The sequence below is a fragment of the Schistocerca piceifrons genome, chromosome 1 (assembly GCF_021461385.2).
Source record: "Schistocerca piceifrons isolate TAMUIC-IGC-003096 chromosome 1, iqSchPice1.1, whole genome shotgun sequence".
NCBI lineage: Eukaryota > Metazoa > Arthropoda > Insecta > Orthoptera > Acrididae > Schistocerca > Schistocerca piceifrons.
In genome coordinates this window covers 171,198,505-171,226,350 of record NC_060138.1, presented here as the reverse complement: position 1 = coordinate 171,226,350, position 27,846 = coordinate 171,198,505, and the positions used below count along the sequence as shown (strand labels likewise).

The 27,846-nt window shown below is 38.6% G+C and overlaps 1 protein-coding gene across 1 annotated transcript in view; it reads left to right on the top strand.

Moving 5' to 3' along the window:
• Nucleotides 1–12,383: 12,383 nt before the first annotated feature.
• LOC124804913 (parkin coregulated gene protein homolog) overlaps nucleotides 12,384–27,846 on the top strand; it is a 101,638-nt gene continuing 86,175 nt past the window's right edge. Inside the window, exon 1 of the mRNA XM_047265294.1 lies at nucleotides 12,384–12,623. Within this exon, the coding sequence (XP_047121250.1) occupies nucleotides 12,384–12,623 (240 nt within the window). The remainder of the gene's footprint in view (nucleotides 12,624–27,846) is intronic.

Genomic DNA, 27,846 nt, shown 5'->3' with positions numbered 1-27,846 from the left:
GGTCAACCATAAGATTGTGGCTGAACTTCCTAATGGTCCTAAAAATTCTTGAACTTTTATGAACACTATGACTTCCAGAAACTATTCAGTAAGGATGAAACACACCAATACATGATCATTATGATAAGTAACATGAAGTGTTGACCTCAGGTGTCAGGCTGCCACAATTACAGGCTTATATACATTCCGTAACATTTGTATTTCATTTATGTGGTCTATTAGAACTCAACTTATTATACTGATTCACATTCTGTTATTAATTTGATTTGACATTAGCAAGCTTACAAATATTTCTGTGCTGGTTGGATTGTTACTAATCAATACTTGAACATAAACAATTCTCATTTTCTAATTACAGAATACCTTTTAGAAGAACTGAAACCAGTTTTTTTAATAGTATTTATGGAATAAAGGTGGGAATTTAAGGAGATGGGACCTGGATAAACTGACTAAACCAGAGGTTGTACAGAGTTTCAGGGAGAGCATAAGGGAACAATTGACAGGAATGGGGGAAAGAAATACAGTAGAAGAAGAATGGGTAGCTTTGAGAGATGAAGTAGTCAAGGCAGCAGAGGATCAAGTAGGTAAAAAGACGAGGGTTAGTAGAAATCCTTGGGTAACAGAGGAAATATTGAATTTAATTGATGAAAGGAGAAAATATAAAAATGCAGTAAATGAAGCAAGCAAAAAGGAATACAAACGCCTCAAAAATGAGATTGACAGGAAGTGCAAAATGGCTAAGCAGGGATGGCTAGGTGACAAATGTAAGGATGTAGAGGCTTATCTCACTAGGGATAAGATAGATACTGCTTACAGGAAAATTAAAGAGACCTTTGGAGAAAAGAGAACAACTTGTATGAATATCAAGAGCTCAGATGGAAACCCAGTTCTAAGCAAAGAAGGGAAAGCAGAAAGGTGGAAGGAGTATATAGAGGGTCTATACAAGGGCGATGTACTTGAGGACAATATAATGGAAATGGAAGAGGATGTAGATGAAAATTAAATGGGAGATACGATACTGCGTGAAGAGTTTGACAGAGCACTGAAAGACTTGAGCTGAAACAAGGCCCCGGGAGTAGACAACATTCCATTAGAACTACTGACGGCCTTGGGAGAGCCAGTCCTGACAAAACTCTACCATTTGGTGAGCAAGATGTATGAGACAGGCGAAATTCCTTTAGACTTCAAAGAATATAATAATTCCAATCCCAAAGAAAGCAGGTGTTGACAGATGTGAAAATTACCAAAGTATCAGTTTAATAAGTCACAGCTGCAAAATACTAACGCGAATTCTTTACAGACGAATGGAAAAACTAGTAGAAGCCGACCTCGAGGAAGATCAGTTTGGATTCTGTACAAATATTGGAACACGTGCGGCAATACTGACCCTACGACTTATCTTAGAAGCTAGATTAAGGAAAGGCAAACCTACGTTTCTAGCATGTGTAGACTTAGAGAAAGCTTTCGACAATGTTGACTGGAATATTCTCTTTCAAATTCTGAAGGTGGCAGGGATAAAATACAGGGAGCAAAGGACTATTTACAATTTGTATAGAAACCAGATGGCAGTTATAAGAGTCAAGGGACATGAAAGGGATGCAGTAGTTGGGAGGGGAGTGAGACAGGGTTGTAGCCTCTTCCCGATGTTATTCAATCTGTTTATTGAGCAAGCAGTGAAGGAAACAAAAGAAAAGTTCAGAGTAGGTATTAAAATCCATGGAGTATAGCACTTGCCCATGAAAGGCAAAGGTCCCGAGTTCGAGTCTCGGTCCGGCACACAGTTTTAATCTGCCAGGAAGTTTCAAAAACTTTGAGGTTCGCCGATGACATTGTAATTCTGTCAGAGACAGCAAGGGACTTGGAAGAGCAGTTAAATGGAAAGGAGGGTATAAGATGAACATCAACAAAAGCAAAACGAGGATAATGGAATGTAGTCGAATTAAGTCAGGTGATGCTGAGGGAATTAGATTAGGAAAAGGAAGTCTTTTCTGAAAATATTTCTATGGAGTGTAGCCATGTATGGAAGTGAAACATGGACAGTAACTAGTTTGGACAAGAAGAGAATAGAAGCTTTCGAAATGTGGTGTTACAGAAGAATGCTGAAGATTAGATGGGTAGGAGACGAGGTACTGGCGGAATTAAAGCTGTGAGGACGGGGCGTGAGTCGTGCTTGGGTAGCTCAGTCGGTAGAGCACTTGCCCGCGAAAGGCAAAGGTCCCGAGTTCAAGTCTCGGTCTGGCACACAGTTTTAATCTGCCAGGAAGTTTCATATCAGCGCACACTCCGCTGTAGAGTGAAAATTGCATTCTAGAAACAACCCCCAGGCTGTGGCTAAGCCATATCTCCGCAATATCCTTTGTTTCAGGAGTGCAAGTTCTGCAAGGTTTGCAGGAGAGCTTCTGTACAGTTTGGAAGGTAGGAGACGAGGTACTGGCGGAATTAAAGCTGTGAGGACGGGGCGTGAGTCGTGCTTGGGTAGCTCAGTCAGTAGAGCAATTGCCCACAAAAGGCAAAGGTCCCGAGTTCGAGTCTCAGTCCGGCACACAGTTTTAATCTGCCAGGAAGTTTCATGTCAGTGCACACTCTGCTGTAGAGTGAAAATTGCATTCTAGAAACAACCCCCAGGCTGGGGCTAAGCCATATCTCCGCAATATCCTTTCTTTCAGGAGTGCTAGTTCTGCAAGGTTCGCAGGAGAGCTTCTGTAAAGTTTGGAAGGTAGGAGACGAGGTACTGGCAGAATTAAAGCTGTGAGGACGGGGCATGAGTCATGCTTGGGTAGCTCAGTCGGTAGAGCACTTGCCCGCGAAAGGCAAAGGTCACGAGTTAGAGTCTCGGTCCGGCACACAGTTTTAATCTGTCAGGAAGTTTCATATTAGCGCACACTCCGCTGTAGAGTGAAAACTGCATTCTAGAAACATCTCTGGGTACTGCCAAATCATTAACTACACTTCCAAGAAATAAGAGTTGTGGCAAATTTTGGTGGAGCAGATAACTGAAAATTATTTTGTACCTACTGCAGCATTGGAGATTGCTGAGAAACGAAGCTGAGTATTTGCTAACTATTTGTTATGTCCTGGTATAATACAAGGCTATCAGGAGACAGCTATGTTTCCAAACAATGTATGCTAATAATGTTGATTTTGTAATAGGAATAAATCTCAAAAACATAACTTTCAACAAAACATTATTATTATTTTCTATAAGTTAGAAGTAACTCCAGGCATGTACTTGGGAAGTGTGTTGTGACCATTGCTTGTTCACGTTATATATTAATGACCTGGCAGACAATATTAACAAAAACCTCCAACTTTATGCAGCTGATGCAATTACCAGTATATATAATGAAGTACTATCCAAACAAACTCTCCCTCCTTAGTTCAGTGGTCAGCATAGCCGACTGCCATGCGGGGGACCTAAGTTCGATTCCTGGTACTGGCAGGGATTTTCCTTAGTGGGAGGACTGGCAACAGGTGCACACAGCCTCATGAGGCCAACCGAGGAGCTACTCAACCAATTAGTAGCAATTCCAAGGTCCAGAAACCTGAAAACGACCAGAAAGGCAGTGTGTATACCCCTCCACGCGGCATCTTATAAAGTCATTGGCAGAGAGCAACACGATAATCAGTCAAGCCTGACTGGCTTGTCTGCGGCCAGAACACAGGACGTAACCTTTACTATCTACACAAAGCTGCACAAATATCCAGTTAAAGTTGATAAGTTTTCAAACTGGTGCAAAGACTGGAAACGTGCTATAAATCTTCAGTAATCTGAAATTGTATACTTCACAAAATGCAAAAAAAGGAATATTCTATGACTACAATATCAGTGAGTTAGAACAGGAATCAGTCATAGTAATACCTGAGCATTACAATTTGTTAGGATATCTACAAACAGGCCTGACCTTATCGACGTAATATATGACAGGAACTAGCGGTCCATGATGTCATAATAGTGATAATGGTTACTAAAGTTAACAAATCATTCAAGAAGGCCAGGAGAGTATTTTTGCTAGAAAGTGCAGATAAGCAATTGTTAACATCCCATTTAAGGCAATGAATGGACATAATTTAGTTCCATTATGATGAACGTAGAGGAATTGTGGGCAAAGATTAAACGGGTTGTAAATCACACTCTGGAGAAGGAAGTGCCGAATAAGTGATCAAGGGTGGAAAAGATCCACTGTGGTTTAATACCAAAATGAGAAAGTGCTGAGGAAGCAAATACTGTTGCACTCTATGTTCAAAAGAGAATATGCAAATAATAATAATACACAGAAGTCGGTAGAGATTTGTGTGTCTTTAAAAAGATTAATGCGCAAAGCACACAACTACCACTATCATACCTTAGCATTAGATCATCTAAAGAACCTGACAAAATTCTGATGCTATGTAAAATCTCTAAGGGGCTGAAGGCTTCTCTCTAGACACACATGGATTAGTCTGGTGTGGCAACATGTGTAAATCACGCTCTGGAGAAGGAAGTGCTGAATAAGTGATCAAGGGTGGAAAAGATCCACTGTGGTTTAATACCAAAATGAGAAAGTGCTGAGAAAGCAAATACTGTTGCACTCTATGTTCAAAAGAGAATATGCAAATAATAATAATACACAGAAGTCGGTAGAGATTTGTGTGTCTTTAAAAAGATTAGTGTGCAAAGCACACAACTACCACTATCATACCTTAGCATTAGATCATCTAAAGAACCTGACAAAATTCTGATGCTATGTAAAATCGCTAAGGGGCTGAAGGCTTCTCTCTAGACACACATGGATTAGTCTGGTGTGGCAACAGAAGATAACAAACTAAAGCTTAAGTTTGAAATTTCACAGTTGAGAAATCATTCACGCAGGAGGATCATACAAACATACTGTTATTTGACCACCCCCATTATGTCAGATTAAAGGAAAACATTGAAGCAATTCAGAGTCGAGCTGCTAGATTTGTTACCGGTAGGTTCAAACAACAACCAAGTATTATGGATATGCTTTCGGAACTCAAATGGGAATCTGTGGAGGGAAGACAGTGTTCTTTTCACGAAACACTACTGAGAAAATTAACAAAATTCTGGAATTTGAAGCTGACTGCAGAACGATTCTACTGCTCCCAATGTACATTTCATGTAAGGAGCACAAAGCCGGCCGCGGTGGTCTCACGGTTCTAGGCGCGCAGTCCGGAACCGCGTGACTGCTACGGTCGCAGGTTCGAATCCTGCCTCGGGCATGGATGTGTGTGATGTCCTTAGGTTAGTTAGGTTTAAGTAGTTGTAAGTTCTAGGGGACTGATGACCACAGCTGTTAAGTCCCATAGTGCTCAGAGCCATTTGAACCATTTGAGCACAAAGATAAGTGTAGAGAAATTACAGCTTGTACAGATGCTTATACACAGTTGTTTTCCCCTTGGTCTATTGCAAATGGAACAGAAAAGGGAATGACTAGTACTGAGGCAAGATACACTTTACCAAGCACCGCACAGTGGCTTGTGGAGTATTTATGTAAATACACACATGAAATGGAATGACCACATCAGTTCATTTGTACATAAAGCAGATGGCAGCCTTCTGTTCACTGATACAATACTGAGGAAATGAGACCTTCTTACACTTGGTGTCCCATCCCAGAATATAACTCAAGTATGTAGGGACTATAACAAAAGATATAACACGGGGTATTGAAGTACACCAAGAAGAGCAGCATGACTGGGCACAGGTTTGGTCTGACACATGAGCCAGCATCATATCAGTGGCCAAAAACTTCAATTGTCAGAAACTTGAAGATAAATGCTAACTATTCTGCTAAAGTTTAAAGTTTCAAGAATCAGTATCTTGAAAGGAATCTAGGAATATACTAGAGTCCTCTAGGCTTGGTTCCCATAGGTAACATGAAGATGATACTACACAGGACATAATCATACACAGAGGTATTTAAATAGTCATTCTTTCCACGCTCCATATGCAAATGAAATGGGAAGACGTCCTAATACATAATACAATCAGAAGTACCCTCTGGCTTACACTTCGGAATGGTTTGCAGAGTCTGGATGTAGATGCAGATGCAGAACCAACAAAACATAATGTGAAAAAACTAAATTCAACAAACATTTAAATTAGCAACAGATGATTATTATCTGATTCAATTATTGCAGGTACTTTACGAATTCAGACATTTATGTGAGCTTGTTTTTAGAAAAAATACATACAAAATGAGTTTTCATTTTTCTTCATTTGCTATGCTCTACAATTAAAGCACTCAATTTACTTCAAATAAGATTATGTTAGCAGTCACAAGTATTATCAGTAACAGAACTGAAATATGTAATGGTTGAATTATGCAAATAATAAGTTGTGAAATAGCAGAAATCAAGAGGATAGTCATTCATTCATTCATTAATAATGTTCTGTAAATCCCATTATGAAAACACACATTCATGGTTGGCTGTAAGAAAAAAACGCCGGTTTTAAAATTCACAGCTAACAACCATACATCATGATGAAGGATCTACAATTGGAAAAGAATCTAAGTCATAAAACCATTAAGTAGCAATAACAGAAAAATCAACCACTTCATCAATTTCATGTGCACTAAAAGGTGACTTGCCTTACAAATCTAAGACGCAATCTTAGAGGCAAAAGAATGGGCATTACATATCAGTACATAAATGAAATTTTGTATGCAAGTTTTTGTGGGATAATTTGTGTTGATGTCCAAGAGTCTGCCAATTCAGATTGTTCAACATTTCTGTGGCACTCTCCTGAGAGTCAAACAAGCCTGCAACCATTTGTGCCACCCTTCTTTGCATGCCCTCAATATCCACTGTCAGTCCTAATTCGTATACATTCCACATGCTTGAGCAACATTCTAAAAGGAGATACACACAGTGATTTGTAAGCAGACTCATTTGTAGATTGACTGCATTTTCCCAGTAGCCTGCCAATGAACTGAACTCTACCACCTGCCTTACCTATGACTGAGGCTAAGTGATAATTTGATTTCATTTACTTATTAACTGTCACACCCAGCTATTTGTATGAGCTAACTGATTCTAATTTTAAATCACTGATATTAAAGTCATATGCTATTATGTTTTTTTCTTTTTGTGAAGTGCATAATTTTACATTCCTGTACATTTAAAACAAGTTGTCAATCTTTACAGACATTATTCCATTATAGATACTTTCTTCACCACTAGCAAAAAGTCTGGGCCTGTTATCAATATTTCCTGCCAGGTCACTGATATACAATATGAACAACGAGGGAAGTCCAGGTATACACTGCATACACCTTATTCCATTTGTTGCACCACAGCCTAGCCTGGTGTAAAAAACAGTTCCTTTGTCGATTCAGCATAATGGCACGGTAAAGCAAGAAGCGCTCATCAGCTCAATAACAATGTTCCATGGCACAAGAGTATGCATTGAGTATCCAAGAACACTTATTCAGTATGCTGATGATGTGGAAGACACCAGCCAGTGTCTCTGAGTGCCAAAGTTGTAACACCTTACAGCAAAAACAGGGCTTCTGTAGGTGCTGACCAAACAGGAAAACCAAGGCAAATGAAGTCACAGTTTGCCAACAATTACACTGATCAGCAGCAGTTTGGCATGACTTACAGGGCAAGAGTGCTGCCAATGGGGAAACACTAACCAGCATAACTTCTGTATATACCATCTAATTTAGACCATTAAATTTAGTAGTGTTCAGTTGTGCATTGTATGTGCAGGGACACAGTAGATGCCAGCTAGTAACTGTGAGATGAAGACTGCTTGTAGTTCAAGATGGACTAGCAACCTGCCACTGACACTCTCTTCTGCCAGTACTTTTGCAGTCAGAACAATTGCTAATTTTGAGGATATAGAAATTAGCAAGCTAACATACTTTGCATACTTTCACTCTCTGATGTCATATGGAATAATATTTTGGGGTAACTCAACACTTAGGCAAAAATTTTCACTGCTCAAAGGAAAGTGGTTAGAATAATGTGTGGGGCTCATAGTCGCACATCTTGTAGGCACCTGTTTAAAAGGTTAGGAATTCTTACAACAACTTAACAGTAAATTCATTCAATAATGAAATGTGTGCTAAACAACATGGACCAGTTTAAAAACAACAGTGACATTCACAATCATAATTTCAGAAGAAAGAAAAACTTACACTATCCTGTACTTAACCTACTTTTGGCACAGAAACGGGTAAAATATGCTGCTGTAAAACTTTCCGATAAATTACCAGATGAAATAAAAATCTGACATACAAACAATAAATTGAAATCATACCTCCTTGACAATTCCTTCTATACCAGAGATGAATTCTTGAATAGGAATAAATAAATCTATAGATATTCTATAGACATAATATATGCATTTCGTGCCATTTAAGGGAAGTGAGTAGGCAATAAAAATTTTAAGCTTAAAAAAATGCACTTGACACATTCCACATCATAATGATTTCCATGAGATTGATCAATGGAACATGTAACTAATTAACTAACTAACTTTTGCTGATGCCTACCTCCCTGGTGAGCTGTGGGTTCGAGTCTGGGCCATCTAGCTGCCCAGCTGCACTGTCCCTGTCCACCATTTTCAAAATGGCGTTCGCAATGTCATTTTCGAGGTCTGTATCTCGGGGCAGGAATTATTTTGGAAAAAACAAAAAAAATACACATTTCTTTAAGCGTGAACCATAAGGAAATCCTTCAGTTTGGATTTGCAAAAATAAGTATTACTGTTAAGGTCTCTTCCATGGTATTGTAGATTATGTCCAAGGGATAGAAAAACAGCAGAACAGGAAGGGAAGATTAGAGCCCTTCAGGCTGAACTGGATAGTGCTAGGGAGGAACTGATGAGGTTAAGGGGGGAGGAGGGTGAAGACAGGTTGTAAGTGGTAGCTAGGAACAGGGACCACAGAAAGAGAACAGTATCAGACAGTTTCATCATTGGCACAAACAATAGATTTGCCCTGTTATCTGAGTTAGCTAAGAAAGAGGCTCAAGTAGATGTAAGTGTAGTTAGCACTCGATAGACTTTCACCAGGAAACCAACTGTTGCAAAAAAAGTAGCAAGTAGGAGGAAAGCTCTGTTGTTAGGTAGTAGCCATGGAAGGGGTGTGGGCCACATTTTGCAGGAAAAATTAGGTGACAGGTACCAGGTCACAAGTATTTTCAAGCCCAGTGCATGTCTTGGCCAAGTGATAGAGGATGTATGATCATTGTGCAAAGCTTTTACAAAGCAGGATCATGTTGTGATAGTGGGTGGAGCACGAAATAGTATTGATAAGGATAAGGGCTACAATATTGAGTGTGACCTGGTAAAAATAGCATCTGCAACAAACCATAGAAATGTTGGCTCGGTTCCTGCTTTCATGCAGCATGATTGGCCCCAATTGAACAGCTCTGTCAGGAGCGTCAATATGGAGCCAGATAAGCTGCTTCGGGCGGCTACTTTGTCAAGCATAGGTTTGGTTCCTGTTAATGGTGTTGGTAGGTGGAACTTCACAAGACATAGCCTGCATCTCAATAGGAAAGGGAAGGGTAAACTGGCTGGGATTATATAAAAGCACAGTAAAAAATAAAGTTAATATATCACATCAGAATATATAAAAAAAAAAAAAAAAAAAAAAAAAAAAAAAAAAAAAAACTAGATGAGCTTCTTGTTTGTATAGAAGATTTAGAAACTGAGGGTGGAATAGACGTACATGCCTGTCTGAACATCATATAGTCACAGGTAAGGGGAGACACTGTGGAGGGAGGAGGAGTTGCCATATATGTTAAAATCAGTCATAGTGTGAAAAATATTTGGAAAATAAAGAATTTTGCGTAGAGCAACACATAGAAGCATGTGCATGTGAGCTTAAACTAAATAAAGGCACTTTTATAATTGTAGCCATGAATAGGTCCCCATTGGGAAATTTTCAACTATTTTTGAAAAACTTAGATTCTTTGTTGTGCTACCTGTCAGATAAAAGAAAGCACATTATTGTTTGTGGGGATTTCAATGTAAGAGAGCTTGACCTTTAATTATTACTTGGTTCTTTCAATTTGACATCATTTATTGCTTTTCCTACTCAGGTGGTACAGGAAAGCAACACACTGATACATAACATTTTCATAGACCAAAATAAATTTAATCAAACAAAAACTTTTCCTGTTAAGAATTGTCCGTCTGATCATGATGCACAGCTAGTTACAGTATATGATATAGCTCCATACAGTAATGCAAAACAGTCCTCCAAAATAGTGCATTCCATTAACGATTTAACACTTCAAAATTTTAAGGAAAGCTTGCAACAGTTAGAATGGGATGAGGTGTACAGGGAACATGATGCTAATTTAAAATTTAACCTATTTCATGATACCTTTGTGAGTATATTTGAAAACAGTTTCCCTAAGAAAACAGTGAAATATAAATGTAGCAAACCATGTAAAAAGCCATGGCTTACTAAAGGGATAAAAATATCTCGTAAATAGAAAAGGGGAATGTATCTTATAGCTAGGAGGAGTATGATCCCGAAACAATGAAACATTATAAAAACGGCTGCACTATACTAAGAAAAGTTATTAAAAAGTCCAGAAGTATGTACTTTATGTCTGAGATTAGCACATCTGGCATCAAATTTAAACAATTTGGAATATTTTGAAAAGGGAAACAGGGCAACGAAGAGCAGAGGAAGACTCTACTTCTAGCAAACACAATGACAAGAGTGTTAACAAGAAGTCAGAAGTAGAAAACATTTTTAATAATCATAAGTGTTGTAGAGAAAATAGGTTCCAGCTATTCATTAGAAAATGCAAGGCAGTATATTGAAGAAGCAGTACCTACGCAATTTGATAAAATTGAAATTCAACCCACCTCTCCTACTGAAATTAGGAAAATAATAAATTCACTCAAAAGTAAAAGCTCACGTGGAATTGATGGCATTTCCAGCTGAGTACTAAAACTTTGTTCCCAACAAATAAGTAGCATTCTCAGCCACATATGTAGTAGCTCACTGAAACAGGGAATTTTTCCAGATAGACTGAAATGTACTATTGTTAAACCATTACACAAAAAAGGGGATAGATCTGATGCTAACAACTACCACCCAATCTCACTTCTGACAGCTTTATCCCAAATTCTTGAAAAAGTAATGTATTCACGAGTAGCATCACATATTTATAAAAATGAAGTACTAACAAAATGTCAGTTTGGTTTTCTGAAAGGCTTTTCAACAGAAAATACGATATATGCTTTCACTGATCAAATATTAAATGCAATTAATAACCGAACATCACCCATTGGGATATTTTGTGATCTCTCAAAGGCTTTTGATTGTGTGAATCATGACATTCTTCTAAATAAGCTGAAGTATTGTGGTATGAGTGGGACAGTGCACAAATGTTTAATTCATACTTAATTGGAAGAATGCAGAAGGTTGAAATTAACAGTACAGATAGTCTACAAAAACCAGGAGAGTCCTCTAACTGGGGAGGTATCAAGAATGGTGTCCCACAGAGTTCAGTCTTGGGTCCCTCATTGTTCTTAATATATATTAACGACTTGTCACTCTATAAACATGCAAAGTTAGTTGAAGATGCAAAGTTAGTTCTTTTCGCCGTGTAATCAGAATAATAGCTAGAATCCACCCAAAATCACCTTGCAGACATTTATTTAAGGTCTTGGCTAAACCAAGTTATTGTGAGGAATTTCCTCACTTGAAACACACGCCGTATTGTCTCTTCGGTAAAGTTACGTTAATGTTTTTGCCTGCGAATACACTGCAACTAAATATCATCTGTCGTAATATTGTTGCCTGGAGCGTCATAACTACAATAGCACACAGCTAATTTGAGCAGGACTTCTATAGTAAAAAGTTCTTCCTCGCGTCAACAATCGAATACGTAAGCCACAGGAATTACATGCTTGCACATTGTACCCGTAATTCGTAAGTTTCTGAAGTACCACAAAGTTTTAATTTACAGACGTGTCATTTTCCGATGTTTTATTGCAGAAAATAATGCAAAAACGATACTTTTCTGCATATTAAAATCTACGATAAATGTATCGTTTTTGGTATGATTTGTTAAATAAAATGTCAGCAAATAATATAAGCACTCCTAAATGGCAACAAAACTTCAAACGAAATGAAGTAATAATTACTACGACACAGCAAAGACAAGAAAAGTTGCTATAGCGAGTTGTTACAGTTACCTTTCAGTGTTTGGAACGCAGAATTTGAAAATAAATTTACAACTGATGCATATTTTCGATTGACTGAAAATCGATAATAACCTACGTTGCTAGGCGAAATAAACAAATTGGTAGATTTATAGCCCGGTGAATTCAGGTAGCAAATTTACCAGAACAGGGAAGCTATAGGTGGTGCAGTGGGCAAAATTATTGTTTTGTTGGAGGGATGGTGACTGGGAGGGAATTCCGTGAAAGCCTGCGTCAGAAAGGGCGCAAAAAGCGCGTAGTGCCAGGCTTCACGGTGCAGTCCTTGCAAAGCGGAGTTGTCGTCCAAGGGCCGCCTCGCGTTAGTGCAGTTCGTCCGCGCCAACCACCAAAGGAGTCAATCTTCAGAAAGGCTTACCTTCGAGGGGACTTGCCAATATCCTTGGCTTTCGATACCTATGGCACCAAGCTCACCTGGAAGGTAAATACCGCCGAACAGGGCACCAATCGGAAATTTTATTTTCCACTTGAAATCCACATTTATATTGCGCAAGATTACAATTTGGTTGACAACTTTCTAGCAGCCTTTTTCCAGTTCTTGAAATTTCTGTATTACAAGCATGGTTCATCAGTAATACGTTTTTTTTTCTTTTAACTGATGTGTGTGTGTGTGTGTGTGTGTGTGTGTGTGTGTTTAACCGAACCTGTGCATCCCCTATCTCAGACAAGCGTATCGGTAGTTACCACAGACATGGTGTAGTAATAATCAATGACTTGAACTTTTTCGTGAATAACTTGCTTTTTCAATTCCATCCCGATAATTTTTAAATTTAGTGTTGTACATGGTGAGATGGGGTGGAAAATATATATAAGACTAGCTATGATCAGAATTCGGAAAGATAAGAAATACATAAATTTTTACTACTTTCATACCAATGTAGTTTTGATATGTATAGCTTAGGAAAACAGGTTTTTCTAGATCTACATCCTTATCAGTGCCCTGCAAAGAAGTTTGAAATGGGGCGACTTCTATATAATATTTTTAAGGCATAAATATTTTTATTTCTATCGAGTTTTGAAACTGATGCAGCCCTGTGGAAAATAAATATTTTGTAAATAATTCGTAACATAGTAGAGAACTACAAAAATGGGATCAATTCTGGTGTCTGATTCCACTCGTCGGCTTGGGGAATGTATGGTAAATGTATGGTAAATAGCCTATAGGTAGCATATGATAAAATTACAATCACATTCATGTTGTTATTTACTTAGTCATGAATTATATAACGAAACGAACTGAAAATAACGAAAATAGTTAAGAATTTAAAGTAATTTATGCGACGAGAAAATTAAATGAATGACAACAAATACGAAACTGTAGCATAAAATGTTAGGAAACCGACACTAAATTCTAAAAGAAAAGCCAGTACGTGTCAAACGAATATCTACCAAAAAAATAACGAATATTGGAATCGATAACTCACTAAAACTACTGTGGTAATAGTAGTTATAAAGAGCAATTACAAATGCAGAAATCATATTAACCTTCATTTTAGGGCACAAACATGCAGAAAAAACTAACTAATTAATGAATCATCGAATGGCTGGAAACGATAACTAGAATTGACGTATATAGAAAGTCAATTCTAGTTACTGATACCAAGTTTTCGATGGTTCATAATTTTTGGTGTTTTTGAAGTAAATCTGTGCAGTGTGTTTTTATTTAGATTTTTTTAGATTTTATTTAGATTTCTAAATGATCTCAGAACTACTTCGAAAAACTAATAAATGTTGTAAATACAGCTTCCAGATTTTTCTCTTATTCATAGTAATGAAGGTAGTAATACCATATGTAGAAATCCTGTAACATTTTGTGCATACACTTGTTAAAACCATCTAAATAATGCACTGTGGAGTAGTTCGAATCGGTAACTAGAATTTACATATGTCGGTAAGTTCCAGTTATCAATTTCACTATTTGTTAGACACTACTTTTTGCCGGTTTTCGTTACTTGTGTACTTGCCCAGTAGATTTTACAATTAGTATTAAAAGTTATGACTTTGCCATGCGCTATACTATACTGGATGTAAAGATTCTCTTTGCTTTCCTTACTCGCATAAATTACGATAATAATTTATTTCGGACATGTATATTTCTCTTTTTGTGTTCTTATTTATTTCCGTTAGCTTTAATCCTTGTTGGTATAATTTGTGACTGAGTAATTAATCACGTGAACTTTGTAATTTTATTATATGCTACATTCGTTTGTTCACAAACATGATCAGTTGTTTCCAAAGAGACGCCACATAGAGCCCACGTGTCTCCCTTAGGCATGGCTTCAATGCTTGAAGCTGACGAGTGGAATCGGACACTAGAATTGACCGCAAAAATGTGACTAATAAATCAAAGGTACTGGAGACCTGGCAGATTTTTTGCTCCAAATGTCCATGTTAGTATGTTCAAACTTAGTTGACACAATACTTATGGGCTATTTTAATGTACAAATTTAAGAATAAAATATAAAAATTTTAAATTTGTTTTTAGTGTTCAAAACAATTTTTCTAAATTTGTAAACCCTCATAATACTAGCTTTCCTATTGTCTTACCGTTTCATCTGTCTGTATTATATAAATATTTATTAATAAAAATTTAAAAAGTCACATTTTTATAAGTTTTTACAAATTACTTACTGGAAGGAAAACCCCCATCACAAAATTTATGAGAATTGCACAGTACATTATTTGGTTATTGTGTTACTAGGTGGTTCAATCAGAGTAGGCAATTTTTTGTGTGTAAAGTTTTAAAATTTTTTCCATATTCTGTGTATTCAGTATTTAATTTCTGGTGTTAAAACCCTGTTGGCAACACTGTTTCCACATCTCTTCTGTTTGTTTCAGAAACATCTAACTTTGCATACAAATCATTCCGCTTAGAGATTTGTATGTGGTTTAAACTTTAAAATACTGCGTCACTGAGGGAATATAGTAGTGAAAGGGTATATATGCGGTCCATGTAAAAAGGAGAAAAAGTAAAAAAAAGTGAGAAACACTTTTTGGAAATCTGGGTGAATAACTGCAGAAATATCTTGGTCCTCAAGTTACACTGTTACCATAACAGCCATTGTGTAAAAATTTCTATGCTCAGTAAAACGAGAAAATTAGTGATAGCTCATGTGAAAGATCACAGTTACCAGAACGTAAAACTGAAAAGACGACGCAGATGTTTGTACTTCCAAGGATGAAGTTCTTGATGTTGGCATTCCTGCTATAGCCTAACTTATCCCCCCACAAATGCCACGGCAGGCTAAATACAAGGATAAAGGTGGAAGAACTTGATCAAGTTTTACACAATCAACATCCACAAAACTTTGCAAAATGTACAATGTACATCTACCTGGTGCAGAAATCGAAGGCAGTGGCATGAACACCCATTGTGATGTATGGTTTCAAAACCTAACCACAGCAGTCTCTCAGCTATTTATTCTGAGCAGGTACAATTGCTAACACTGATACCGGATAGTTACTCAGAGCAGCAATTACAGAAATAGATACCCATTTCCTCAAATTACTTAATTTCAAAGGCCCATAAAATAAAGAAGGAAAATAGTATTTGAGCATGTGCAGATTCTTACTGTGAACACCATCTGCTAGATGGTGCTCTGGAATATTACCTAACTGATGACAAAGATTGTAGCAGGCAAAGTCCTAATAACATTGATGTTATCTCTGTAAGTGAAAATAGAAAGTTAAAAAGATATATGACAAAATCAGTAAGAGAGACATACCTCCTAATGAAGGAGGAGAACCTAAGTTAAAAAATTGGTCTCACAAAATTCTCGTCCTTATGACCAAAATTGATACAGTGCCAACCAGTGAAGGAAATATACACTTGCATTTCCTGCACTAATTTGAAACTTACCCGTTTATCCATGAGCAGCATCTCAGGAAAGAAGTACACAGAGATTGACTTGCTTTTGTGTATATGACAAGAGCCACAAGATAAATATTGGCTGCATTGCACCTTCAGGATACTGACAATGGCATAACGTGTGCTCTGTGGTAGAGAAGTGAGTTGGTGAAAAAGGCAGTTGAGCCAGAGCTTTGTTACAAATGTCACGGAAGGTATACCTCACCATCATATCCACGGCATTCAGAGACAGGCCATAGCAGAAGTAAAATCAACCACATCCCACAATCCTGATACATTGGTTCTTCATTTCAATTCTGCTGATAACTGACCCTTCACTTTGTCAAATGAAGTTCAAAGTTACCACTGGCAGACACCATAAATGTCACTATTCACATGTGTTGCTCACTTCCTTTGAATGGCACACTGTTATTGATAATCTAATTCATGACAATGCACTTACATGCTATGCTGTCAAAATTACAATTGACGAAATATCATCTAGAGGGCATGCTTTTCCTAAATAAGTGTATGGACCTGGTGGTAAGGCATCTTGTTTTAAAAACTGATTTTAGTTTCATGAGCTTGGAAAACACTGTACAGAAAATGAGACAAGAAAATGGATATTTTCAGCAATGGGTAATGGGGTAGGAGATCTCTGTAAACATCTTGAAACAAGGTTTGATGTCAAGCATGAAGCTGTTGATAATGTAAGAGATGCTATTGGGTTTGTATATACCATATCAAAATTACTGAAAGATATTAGATTCTTACTGTAAACTGGGGCTACTGTGACCCAATTTTTGTCTTGTCTTTTTGTATATGGCAAGAAAACAAAGAATAGTGGAGAGAGAAAATTTCATGTACTTTTTCTAGTATTATCAAAGTCTTGTGCCATTAATTAAAAAAGATAGTAAACAAAATACATAACGTCTGTTGCACCACAAAAAATGGACCAATATTACCTGCACTTGGGCCTACTTTGATTCATTCAGTCATTTATGCATAAAAAATTGATAATATAAAAAGTTGGGTCAAATAAACTCAATGGATATCCCTAAAGTAGACATTCAGGAGCATGAGGAATAAGTAAAACACTAAATTTTGGAGGCAAAGACAGGAAATATTGAATTTTTTTTTTCAGAAAGCAACATAGTAAATATACGTGTGTAGTATAATTCGTCAGTTGACTAATTAAGTTTCAAGTTAGATGGTACACTATGGTAACTACATGCAAAGACAATAAATAATATGTTAAGAATTTTGTACAGTCTGGATATGAGCCTTATTACACAAATTACTGAAGCTCCAGTATTTGAAAGTAGCCACAGTTTGTTAGCCATGTTTGACTGATAATTCTTATCAAATCCTTCCAAGGGTAAAATAGTTTATCTTTATTGTTGTGGCTATTTGGAGTAGGACTTTAGCACCCTCATCCATCATCTCCAAATTCCTGAAAATTCTTTGTCATATGAAACTGTAGCATATTGCCAAAATGCTAATTTATCTTTCAATATTTTGTGGTACTGGGCATCATCTTGCACATAAGAGAAAGTTTCAGGATCACCATCAGATACTAACATCATTTCATCTGTGTTTTGGGGTTACTTTGGCCCAAGTTAAATGTAACCCCATACTTTGCAAAAATGTTTACCTAATTCTGACAGAATGCAAAATTATACTGTGTTTTTAACTTAATTTATGTGTACCATACAGGCAGAAGTTATTGGGGCATAATAGCTATGAAAATATTTATGATCAACAATGAGTCTGGTGCTCTGAACTGTTACCGTCTCTCTGAACAGAACTTTAGAGACAGATAATGGATTTGGCAGTTTTTGCAACAAACCACTGGCAAAAGTTTTTATGTGGTGGGTGATCAGCAGACATAAGGCCTTGCACATGTTGAAGATGATATGGATACCCATGAGTTGCACATGAAATATCCTCCGTGCTGAAACTGGGGAAGTACCACATGTCAGGGCCACTTGTTTTGCCCTGATATTTGGCTCTTCTTCAACAGCCCATAGAACATACTGTTCCTGATCAGGCATATGAGCAACACATGGTCTTCTTTCGCCAATAGTTTGTGGAACTACAGATGCTATCTCAGTTATGATATGATACACAGCATCAAAGGTTGGGTGATTGAGTTGCCTTTGGACTGAAAATGCCATCTGACATAGCCGTGCAACCTTGTGTCCATTACTGTTTATGGGAGCTGTACATAAAAATCACGTCTGCCTGCTCATGAAATGAATATCCTACCATGTTTGATTGGAGCATTTTCATTTGACTCACTCCCTGTAATGCATTAACACAATGGACTCATTGAAGACATACAACCATGAAAGCGAACAGTCTCCCTGGCAACACAATGCTATCTAGGCTACAATGAGCCAAACAGGTGTACTGGTAAGTGAAGTTTTTGGGTTGTACTTGGAAAGCTGTTGGAATGTCAGCTTGCATTAACAACTCAGTAATGAAAGATTTGTGGACATATGTTTATATGAACATTTTTTTGTTTTGTGTAAAGAACCTGTCACCAGAGTTTGTAAAAGTATTTTTGAAACGAAGTGTGTGATGGGAGCTGGCTGGTCAAAGGGAGAGATAAAGGGCTTATTGAAGAAATTACATTCTATATTTCAATCTTTCAGTATGTGGCCTTCATGCCTAATGCTCACTGATTCTCTGTGGACATTGCTGGTGGTTTTATGTTTATTGATTAGTCTCCAGAATGCTTTACCAGTGTTAGGTGAATGCTCTATAACACCTTTGTTCATCTGTTTCCTCAGGTGTAAAAAGTTCGATTTAAATAGTTTTTTTTGGCTTCATTGTAAATTTCCTTAAGCATATGCAGTTTACTTCTGCTTCTTTATGTACGCAGTCAAGATCATATACACAAGCGGCAGCCATTAAGTGTGCAACACTTTTTCTGAAAGTGGATTGGTTTTATTTATGATTCCAATACATGATATTGTTCCCCACTCTTTTGGCTACAAAAACTCTATTTTCAGTGTAATCTCTGTTCAGTGTGACAGCCTTAGGCCACTTTATTTGGGGTTCTGTATGCCCGCATGGTGCCATTCTATGGGTCGATGTCAGGGCCAGTGTCTTGTTGAAACAACAACTGATGATCAACAGAAAACGGTCATGATCAGCCTCATAACATGTAAGCAGTTGTGCATAGCTAGTCCTTTGTTGTTGTTTATAGTCATCTGTTGGCAGCGAGGAACCCGGCAGGCTCACGCCTTTGAGTACCCCAACTAGTGGACGACGATGTCAACACTACGAACAGAGACGTCCAATTGAGCCGCAACGTGTTTGATTATGATCCATTGATCACTTCGAATGAGAGTGTCTGCATATTGTAACATATAAGAAGTTGCAGCTCTGTGCAGCCATAGGCACGCAGGAGATCAGACAGGTTTGCACGACCCTTTTTCAGTCTAGTATTACTTTCAGTATGGCAGTTTGTTAGTACCCTGGGTATTTCTTTGAAAGGCGACAGTAGTTGAAATGCCTCAACACAGTCCTATAAAACTCATCCCATTTGCATTCTGACTCTTTAGTTTGGTAAATGATGTCCCACCCCTCTGTTAGCTTAGTTTTGATATTGCTGATGATGGTGCTTCTCATAATCCACTTCTCACATATTTTAGCTGCTCTCTGGCTCTTGAGTTTAAGTGTGTTACACTAGTGCCAGAGCTTCTATATTTGTGAGGTTATATGATTTTAACATATCTGTCTGTCAGTTAAACAGCAGGATTTTGTTTCAGTATTTAGCTATTTAACTATACTAAGGTCATTGGTATATTTCTGCTTATGGTTCTGTTAACTGTATCAAGATAGTGTAACACATCAGCATTTGGTGGGCAGCACATTCCAATTATTTTATGTTTATCTAATCTACTTGAATAAGCATTTATGTGGACCACAACAGCCATTCCAATTGTTCCTTCACTAATAAATATTGCTACCTCACCACTTTTGTGTTGTTTCCTGCAAAACCATCTAATTTATGATAGTAAATTTTATTGACTTTCAGTCCATGTTTTCTTATTAGCTTACTGGTTGTTCAGGAAACTAGACAAAAAATCACCAGTGTCATATCTCAGTGAGGAGCTTAAAACTTTTAGCTCAGGGCAGGAGCACATAGAGGAACTACAGCTTATAGAACAATTCATGATAGGAGAAATCCTCTGTGGCATACAGTCACTGTAAAGAAACTTTGAAAGACACATAGACTACTGCATAATAAGTATAAAACAAAACTTAGTGCTATAGTTAGAGAGGTGCTGAATGAAATGTCTTTTGCAGGAGAAAAATGCATGAAGCCTTCAATGACTGCTGTAGCAGAATGTTGTCAAAATATCTTTCACGAAACTCAAATAAATTCTGGTCATGCGTAACGGCTGTTAGTGGCGCCATGAAGTAACATCTAGTCATTCATGAAGCAAGACAGGAACTGAAAATGAGAGTAGAAAACCAAAGCAGAAATACTTAACTGTATTTTCAAAGGTTCCTTTACAAAGGAAAACACAGGGGCATTACCCCAATTTAATCTCCGTACCACTGAAAAGATGAATGAAATAATTACAGGGAACTGTCGAGGAACCTACACTGGAAGAAGTTAAAGCTAGTATCAAGATTCTTAAAAACAGTAAAACTCCAGCAGAAGACAATGTTGTAGCAGAAGCGATAAAATGTGGTGAAGAAAAGCTAATAAGGGTTTTGCATGAGATTATGGTGGAAATATGGTGGAAAGAAAATATGCTGGAACAGTGGAACACAGCTATACTCTACCCTATACATAAGAAACATGACAAAGTTGACTGTGAGAATTATTGAGTAATTGCACTGCTCTGTATAGTATAAAAAGTATTTGGATAAATCATGGTGGGGCAACTCAGTACGTATGTAGAAGAGTATCTAGGAAACTACCAGTGTGGTTTTCAGAACTAATAGATCCACCATAGATCAGATTTTTACCATCGACAGATCCTTGAAAAATGTTGTGAGTATTACATCGATGTCCACCAGCTGTTGATTTCAAACAAGCTTATGATAATATCAAAAGGGATCAACTCTGGAAGGCAATGCAAGATCCAGGGGTACCCAACAAACAAAGAAGACTGGTCCAAATGACTTTGAAAAGAACAGTATGTAAAGTAAAGGTTGAGGGCACTTTATCAAAGGCATTTGAGGTTAACCAAGGATTGCAACAACTATTATGTTTAATGTCGCCTAGGGGAGGGTAATGCAAAAGACACAAAGCAGTAACCCTGGGGGAACACTGTTTAACAGTGTCACAGGATCTTGCATTAGGAGATGATATTGATTTGTTATCTAGGAGGAAACAGGACATGGAAGAAAAGCTTGAAAAATTAGATGTGGAGCAGAGGCGGGGGTTGACAGTTATGAAGTCAAAGACCAGGTATTTGTTAATATCTAGGAAAAGATATAGTGAAGGAGAAAGAAGCATGACTTTGAATGGAAAAGAATTTGAATGCTGTGAGAGTGTTAAATATCTTGTGTCACTGGTAACTGAGAATAATGATACGAGAGAAAAAATACGTGCAAGGATTACAGCTGGTAACAGGAGTCACTTCACATTGATTAAAGTATTTAAAGCAAGAAGGCTTACAAGGGAACCTCCCCATCGCACCCCCCTCAGATTTAGTTATAAGTTGGCACAGTTGATAGGCCTTGAAAAATTGAACACAGATCAAGAAAGAAGTTGTGTGGAACTATGGAAAAAATAAGCAAAATATACAAACTGAGTAGTCCATGCACAAGACAGACAACATCAAGGAGAGTGTGAGCTCAGGAGCGCTGTGGTCCTGTGGTTAGCGTGAGCAGCTGCGGAACGAGAGGTCCTTGGTTCAAGTCTTCCCTCGAGTGAAAAGTTTACTTTCTTTATTTTCGCATAGTTATGATCTGTCCATTCGTTCATTGACCTCTCTGTTCACTGTAATTAGTTTAGTGTCTGTGTTTTGCGACCGCAACGCAAAACCGTGCGATTAGTAGACGAAAGGGCATGCCTCTCCAATGGGAAGCAAAAACATTTGATCGCAAGGTCATAGGTCAACCGGTTCCTCCACAGGGAAACACGTCTGATATATTCTATACGACACTGGTGGCGGCATGTGCGTCACATGACAGGAATATGTCGTCGACCCACCTAACTTGTACACTTGGCGAATGGGTAAAAGGATTCTTCTACTTTGCCCGAGTTAGGTTTTCGTGTGGATGTGATAATCACTCCCAAAAAAATGATGAAAACATAAGAGTTTGTCACGTAAACTGAAAATAAAAAATTAAACTTTTCACTCGAGGGAAGACTTGAACCAAGGACCTCTCGTTCCACAGCTGCTCACGCTAACCACGGGACCAAGGCACTCCTGAGCTCGCATTCTCCTTGATGTTGCCTGTATTGTGCATGGACTACTCAGTTTCTATATTTTGCTTATTTTTTCATAGTTCCACATAACTTCTTTCTGTTTTCTCGATTGATCTGTGTTCAGTTTTTCAAGGCCTATCCACTGTGCCAACTTATAACTAAATCTGAGGGGGGTGTGATGGGGAGGTTCCCTTGTTAGTAGGAATCTGAATCTGACAGTGTATCGTACAGTGAGACCTGTGGTGATGTTTGGGTTGTAGATTTGGAGAATGACACAAAATGATGAGTTGTTGCAGAGATGGGAAAGGAAGATACTTAGGAAAATCATTGGGCCAGTGAATGATAGGGGGTTTAGGCGATCAGAAATAATGAGGAGATCAGAGAGTTGTTTAACAAACCAGATATTGGGACAGAATTAAAGAGCAATAGACTACGTAGGTTGGGACATGTAGAAAGAATGGTGGAGAGCAGCATGATAAAGAAAGTTTTCAAAGGAAAACCAGGTGGACACTGTATAAAGGGCAGACCAAGGACCAGATGGCTAGACAAAGTGGAGGAGAACTTGAGAAGAATGGGCATTAGAAGATGGAGAGCCAAGACAGCCAGCAGAGAAGGGTGGGCGGAAATTGTCCGGGAGGCCAAGGCCCAACACAGGCTGTAGTGCCAAAGAGTAAGTAAATATCATGAAAAGATATTAGTGTTGGTGGCATTGAATTGTTAAAACTGAACAAAGCTGCATGGCTTGATGAAATCCCTATCAGATTCTGTACTTAATTTCCGACTGAGTTAGCCCTTCTGTTTACTATAAGCTGTTGTAGTTCCCATGATTGAAAAACAATGCCCATTAGCTGGAAGAAAGCACAGATCACACCTGTCTACAAAAAGGATAGCAGAAGTGGTGCGCAAAACTATCATTCAATGTCCTTGACATCCTTTTGTTGTAGAATCTTAGAAGATACTCCAAGCTGAAACGTAATGAGGTATTTTCAACATGATGACCTTCTGCATGCCAGCCAGCATGGTTTTCAAAAACATCAGTCATTTGAAACCCAACTCGCACTTTTCTCAGGTGACATTCTGAAAGCTTTGGATCGAGGAAGTCCGGTAGATGCAGCATTTCTGAAAAGCATTTGACCTATGTGTATTATCAAAAGTGTGATCATATGGGGTATCAAGTGAAATTTGTGACTGGACTGAGGACTTTTTGGTAGGGAGGACACAGCATGTTATTTTGGATGGAGAGTCGCCATCAGATGCAGAAGTAACTTTGGCAGTGCACCAGGGAAGGTGTTGGCTCCCTTGCTATTTGTTTCGTTTATTAATGATCTTTTGATTTATAGTAACAGCAACATCAGACTTTTCAAAGATGATGCAGTTATTTACAATGAAATACAATCTGGACGAAGTTGTGCAGATATTCAGTAGGTCTTGGTAAGATTTCAAAGTGGTGCAAAGGCTGGCAATTTGCTTTAAATGTTCAGAAATGTAAAATTGTGCACTTTGCAAGGGGAAGGCCGCAGACACAGTCAACTGATTTGATTAACATTCAGCAAGTCAGTTGTACAACATAAAATGAAAGGCTCAGCTCCCTTCCAGTTTTGAGAAAAACAGTTCTAAATTTCATGAGACATAATTGAATCAAAATAGACAGGACCAATAGCTAATTGAAAACAGCAATTTTCATCATCAAATAAGGTATCTGCAAACTCACTTTTCCAAGAAATTGAGGAAAGAAACTGTTATAGCTTTCACTTGTGTACCCATAAGGTAGACACTACTGAGCAGAAACGCCACTGGTGTAGTGACCAAGGCATCTCAATGGGAAGGAGACAACCTGTGTTCAATTTCCAGATGCAATTTGCAGCTCTTCCCTCTGCATCCAAATTTATAGGAATGGAGTGTTAATAAGTTAAGTAAATCAGTGAGGGATAATAACAAGGTATGCCTTGGTTGCTACAAAGATCAGTGAAATTAATCACCCATACTAGTGAAATAATTTGTTTGTTTTTTTTTTTTTTTGTTTTGTTTTTTTTATCACCTCATTGGCGAGAATATGGGGAGCTGTGCCTTCTTGTCAGTTTCAGGACTGGCAAAATTTCTTATACAAGCTACACTCCTGGAAATGGAAAAAAGAACACATTGACACCGGTGTCAGACCCACCATACTTGCTCCGGACACTGCGAGAGGGCTGTACAAGCAATGATCACACGCACGGCACAGCGGACACACCAGGAACCGCGGTGTTGGCCGTCGAATGGCACTAGCTGCGCAGCATTTGTGCACCGTCGCCGTCAGTGTCAGCCAGTTTGCCGTGGCATATGGAGCTCCATCGCAGTCTTTAACACTGGTAGCATGCCGCGACAGCGTGGACGTGAACCGTATGTGCAGTTGACGGACTTTGAGCGAGGGCGTATAGTGGGCATGCGGGAGGCCGGGTGGACGTACCGCCGAATTGCTCAACATGTGGGGCATGAGGTCTCCACAGTACATCGATGTTGTCGCCAGTGGTCGGCGGAAGGTGCACGTGCCCGTCGACCTGGGACCGGACCGCAGCGACGCACGGATGCACGCCAAGACCGTAGGATCCTACGCAGTGCCGTAGGGGACCGCACCGCCACTTCCCAGCAAATTAGGGACACTGTTGCTCCTGGGGTATCGGCGAGGACCATTCGCAACCATCTCCATGAAGCTGGGCTACGGTCCCACACACCGTTAGGCCGTCTTCCGCTCACGCCCCAACATCGTGCAGCCCGCCTCCAGTGGTGTCGCGACAGGCGTGAATGGAGGGACGAATGGAGACGTGTCGTCTTCAGCGATGAGAGTCGCTTCTGCCTTGGTGCCAATGATGGTCGTATGCGTGTTTGGCGCCGTGCAGGTGAGCGCCACAATCAGGACTGCATACGACCGAGGCACACAGGGCCAACACCCGGCATCATGGTGTGGGGAGCGATCTCCTACACTGGCCGTACACCACTGGTGATCGTCGAGGGGACACTGAATAGTGCACGGTACATCCAAACCGTCATCGAACCCATCGTTCTACCATTCCTAGACCGGCAAGGGAACTTGCTGTTCCAACAGGACAATGCACGTCCGCATGTATCCCGTGCCACCCAACGTGCTCTGGAAGGTGTAAGTCAACTACCCTGGCCAGCAAGATCTCCGGATCTGTCCCCCATTGAGCATGTTTGGGACTGGATGAAGTGTCGTCTCACGCGGTCTGCACGTCCAGCACGAACGCTGGTCCAGCTGAGGCGCCAGGTGGAAATGGCATGGCAAGCCGTTCCACAGGACTACATCCAGCATCTCTACGATCGTCTCCATGGGAGAATAGCAGCCTGCATTGCTGCGAAAGGTGGATATACACTGTACTAATGCCAACATTGTGCATGCTCTGTTGCCTGTGTCTATGTGCCTGTGGTTCTGTCAGTGTGATCATATGATGTATCTGACCCCAGGAATGTGTCAATAAAGTTTCCCCTTCCTGGGACAATGAATTCACAGTGTTCTTATTTCAATTTCCAGGAGTGTACTTTGAATCTGATTTTAGGTATGGTAATGGTTTTAGGGTAACTCAACAAATGTACAGTGGATACAGAAAGAGATCATTTGAAATAAGTGCACTGTAAGCCATAGAGAACCATATTGTCTATTATTCAGAAAACTTAAAATATTAACTCTGCCACCCCTATATATGTGAGAGATTATTGTCTTTTATTACATCAGACAATAATTATTTGAGGGAAACAATTTTGTTCATTCGCGTGATACAAGAAGCTAAGAATATTTTATGTTTCTCATCCATTGCCTCAGACTGTAGGCCCATTGACCTCAGTACATGAGAATGAAAATTTACAATAAATTAAAAGGGAACAAGCTAATGCAGATGAATTTAGGTCCACTTAAAAGAAAGCTATATGAGACACTGACAGTGAAATGCTATTACACAATGGACGAATTCATGCAGGATGAACTAGAATTTCAGCTGCACACAATGTGCAAAAGCTGTTAACATATTCTGAGCATTAGCTTCTTCATCATCATCTTCTTCTTCTCTTCAGGTATTAGGAAGGAATTGCCTGTTACAGTACCCATCTCTTCCTCTGTCTCTTCTCCCATGACACTTATAATTTCTTGCCTTTAAGGGAAGTCTCTCACTCTCCATTCTTTGTAGATGTTTGTTCCATTTTCTTCTGTAATCTCGAATTTTATCGTTGAGGCTAAAGATTTGCAGTTCTTCTCTAATATCTTGATTTCTTAGCCTGTCTTCTCCTGTGCAATCTTTAAAACCATGAGAATTTCATTTCTTGTGCCTGAATCTGGCTTCTTGCTTCTGGGTAACCACCCAGGTCTCACTTCCATATAACAGTGTGGGAACTGCAACAGTTTTGTAAAATTTAATTTGTGTGTCTTTCCTGGCTTTATTCTTTAGGTTTCTGTTCATTGTTCTGCATACCTAGCTGAATTTACTAAGCTTAATTTCAATATCTATGCTGTAGCCATATGTCATTTCACATCTGAGGTAATTGAAATGGCTTACTTGCTCTAAAATCTTCTGATCTATCACTATTTTGGTTCTGATTGGTTCTTTCCCCATGAAGGCCATTGTCTTAGTTTTTTCTTTTGAAGTTTTCATGTTATATTTTGCATTTATTTGTTTTAGCAAGTAGATTCCTTTCCAAAGGCCATCTCCCTTGTCTGCTAGGATCACTGCATCATCAGCATATAGTAAACTATTGAAAAGAATGTTCCTGTCTAGGTAGATGCCTTTCTGAAATTCTGATTTCCATATATGTATTATTTCATTAATGTAGATGTTGAGAGTTAGAGAGATGCAGCAGCCTTGTCATAGTCCTTTGTTAGTTGGTATCTCATTAGTTGTTTTACCATTGAGATCCAGAGTGATATTTGTGTCTTGATGTAAACTTCTCATCACATTTACTAAATGCTTTGGATTTACACGATTTGTCATTATTTTCCAAAGTTTCTGCCTGTTGACATTGTCAAAAGCTTTAAAAAAAGTTGATAAAATCAACATGTGTTTCTTTATTGTACTCTCTCTGTTTTTCTGTTATTTGTTGTAGAATAAAAACTGCATCTATTGTGGAGCGTCTTTTCCTAAAACCCATTTGTTCCTCATGCAGTACTGCTTCTGCTATGTTTTTGAGTCTTGTATTTTATAATTTTAGCATACACCTTGTATGCTGAGTCCAGTAAACTTATTCCTCTGTAATTACTGCATAGGCTTTTATCTCCTTTTTTAAAAAATTGATATCACTCGAGCTGTTTTCCAGTCTTTGAGAATATTGTTCTTCTTCCAACATTCATTGAAGAGATGCAGCAGTCATTGGTGTAGTATCATTCCTCCATATTTTAATAATTCAGCATTAAGG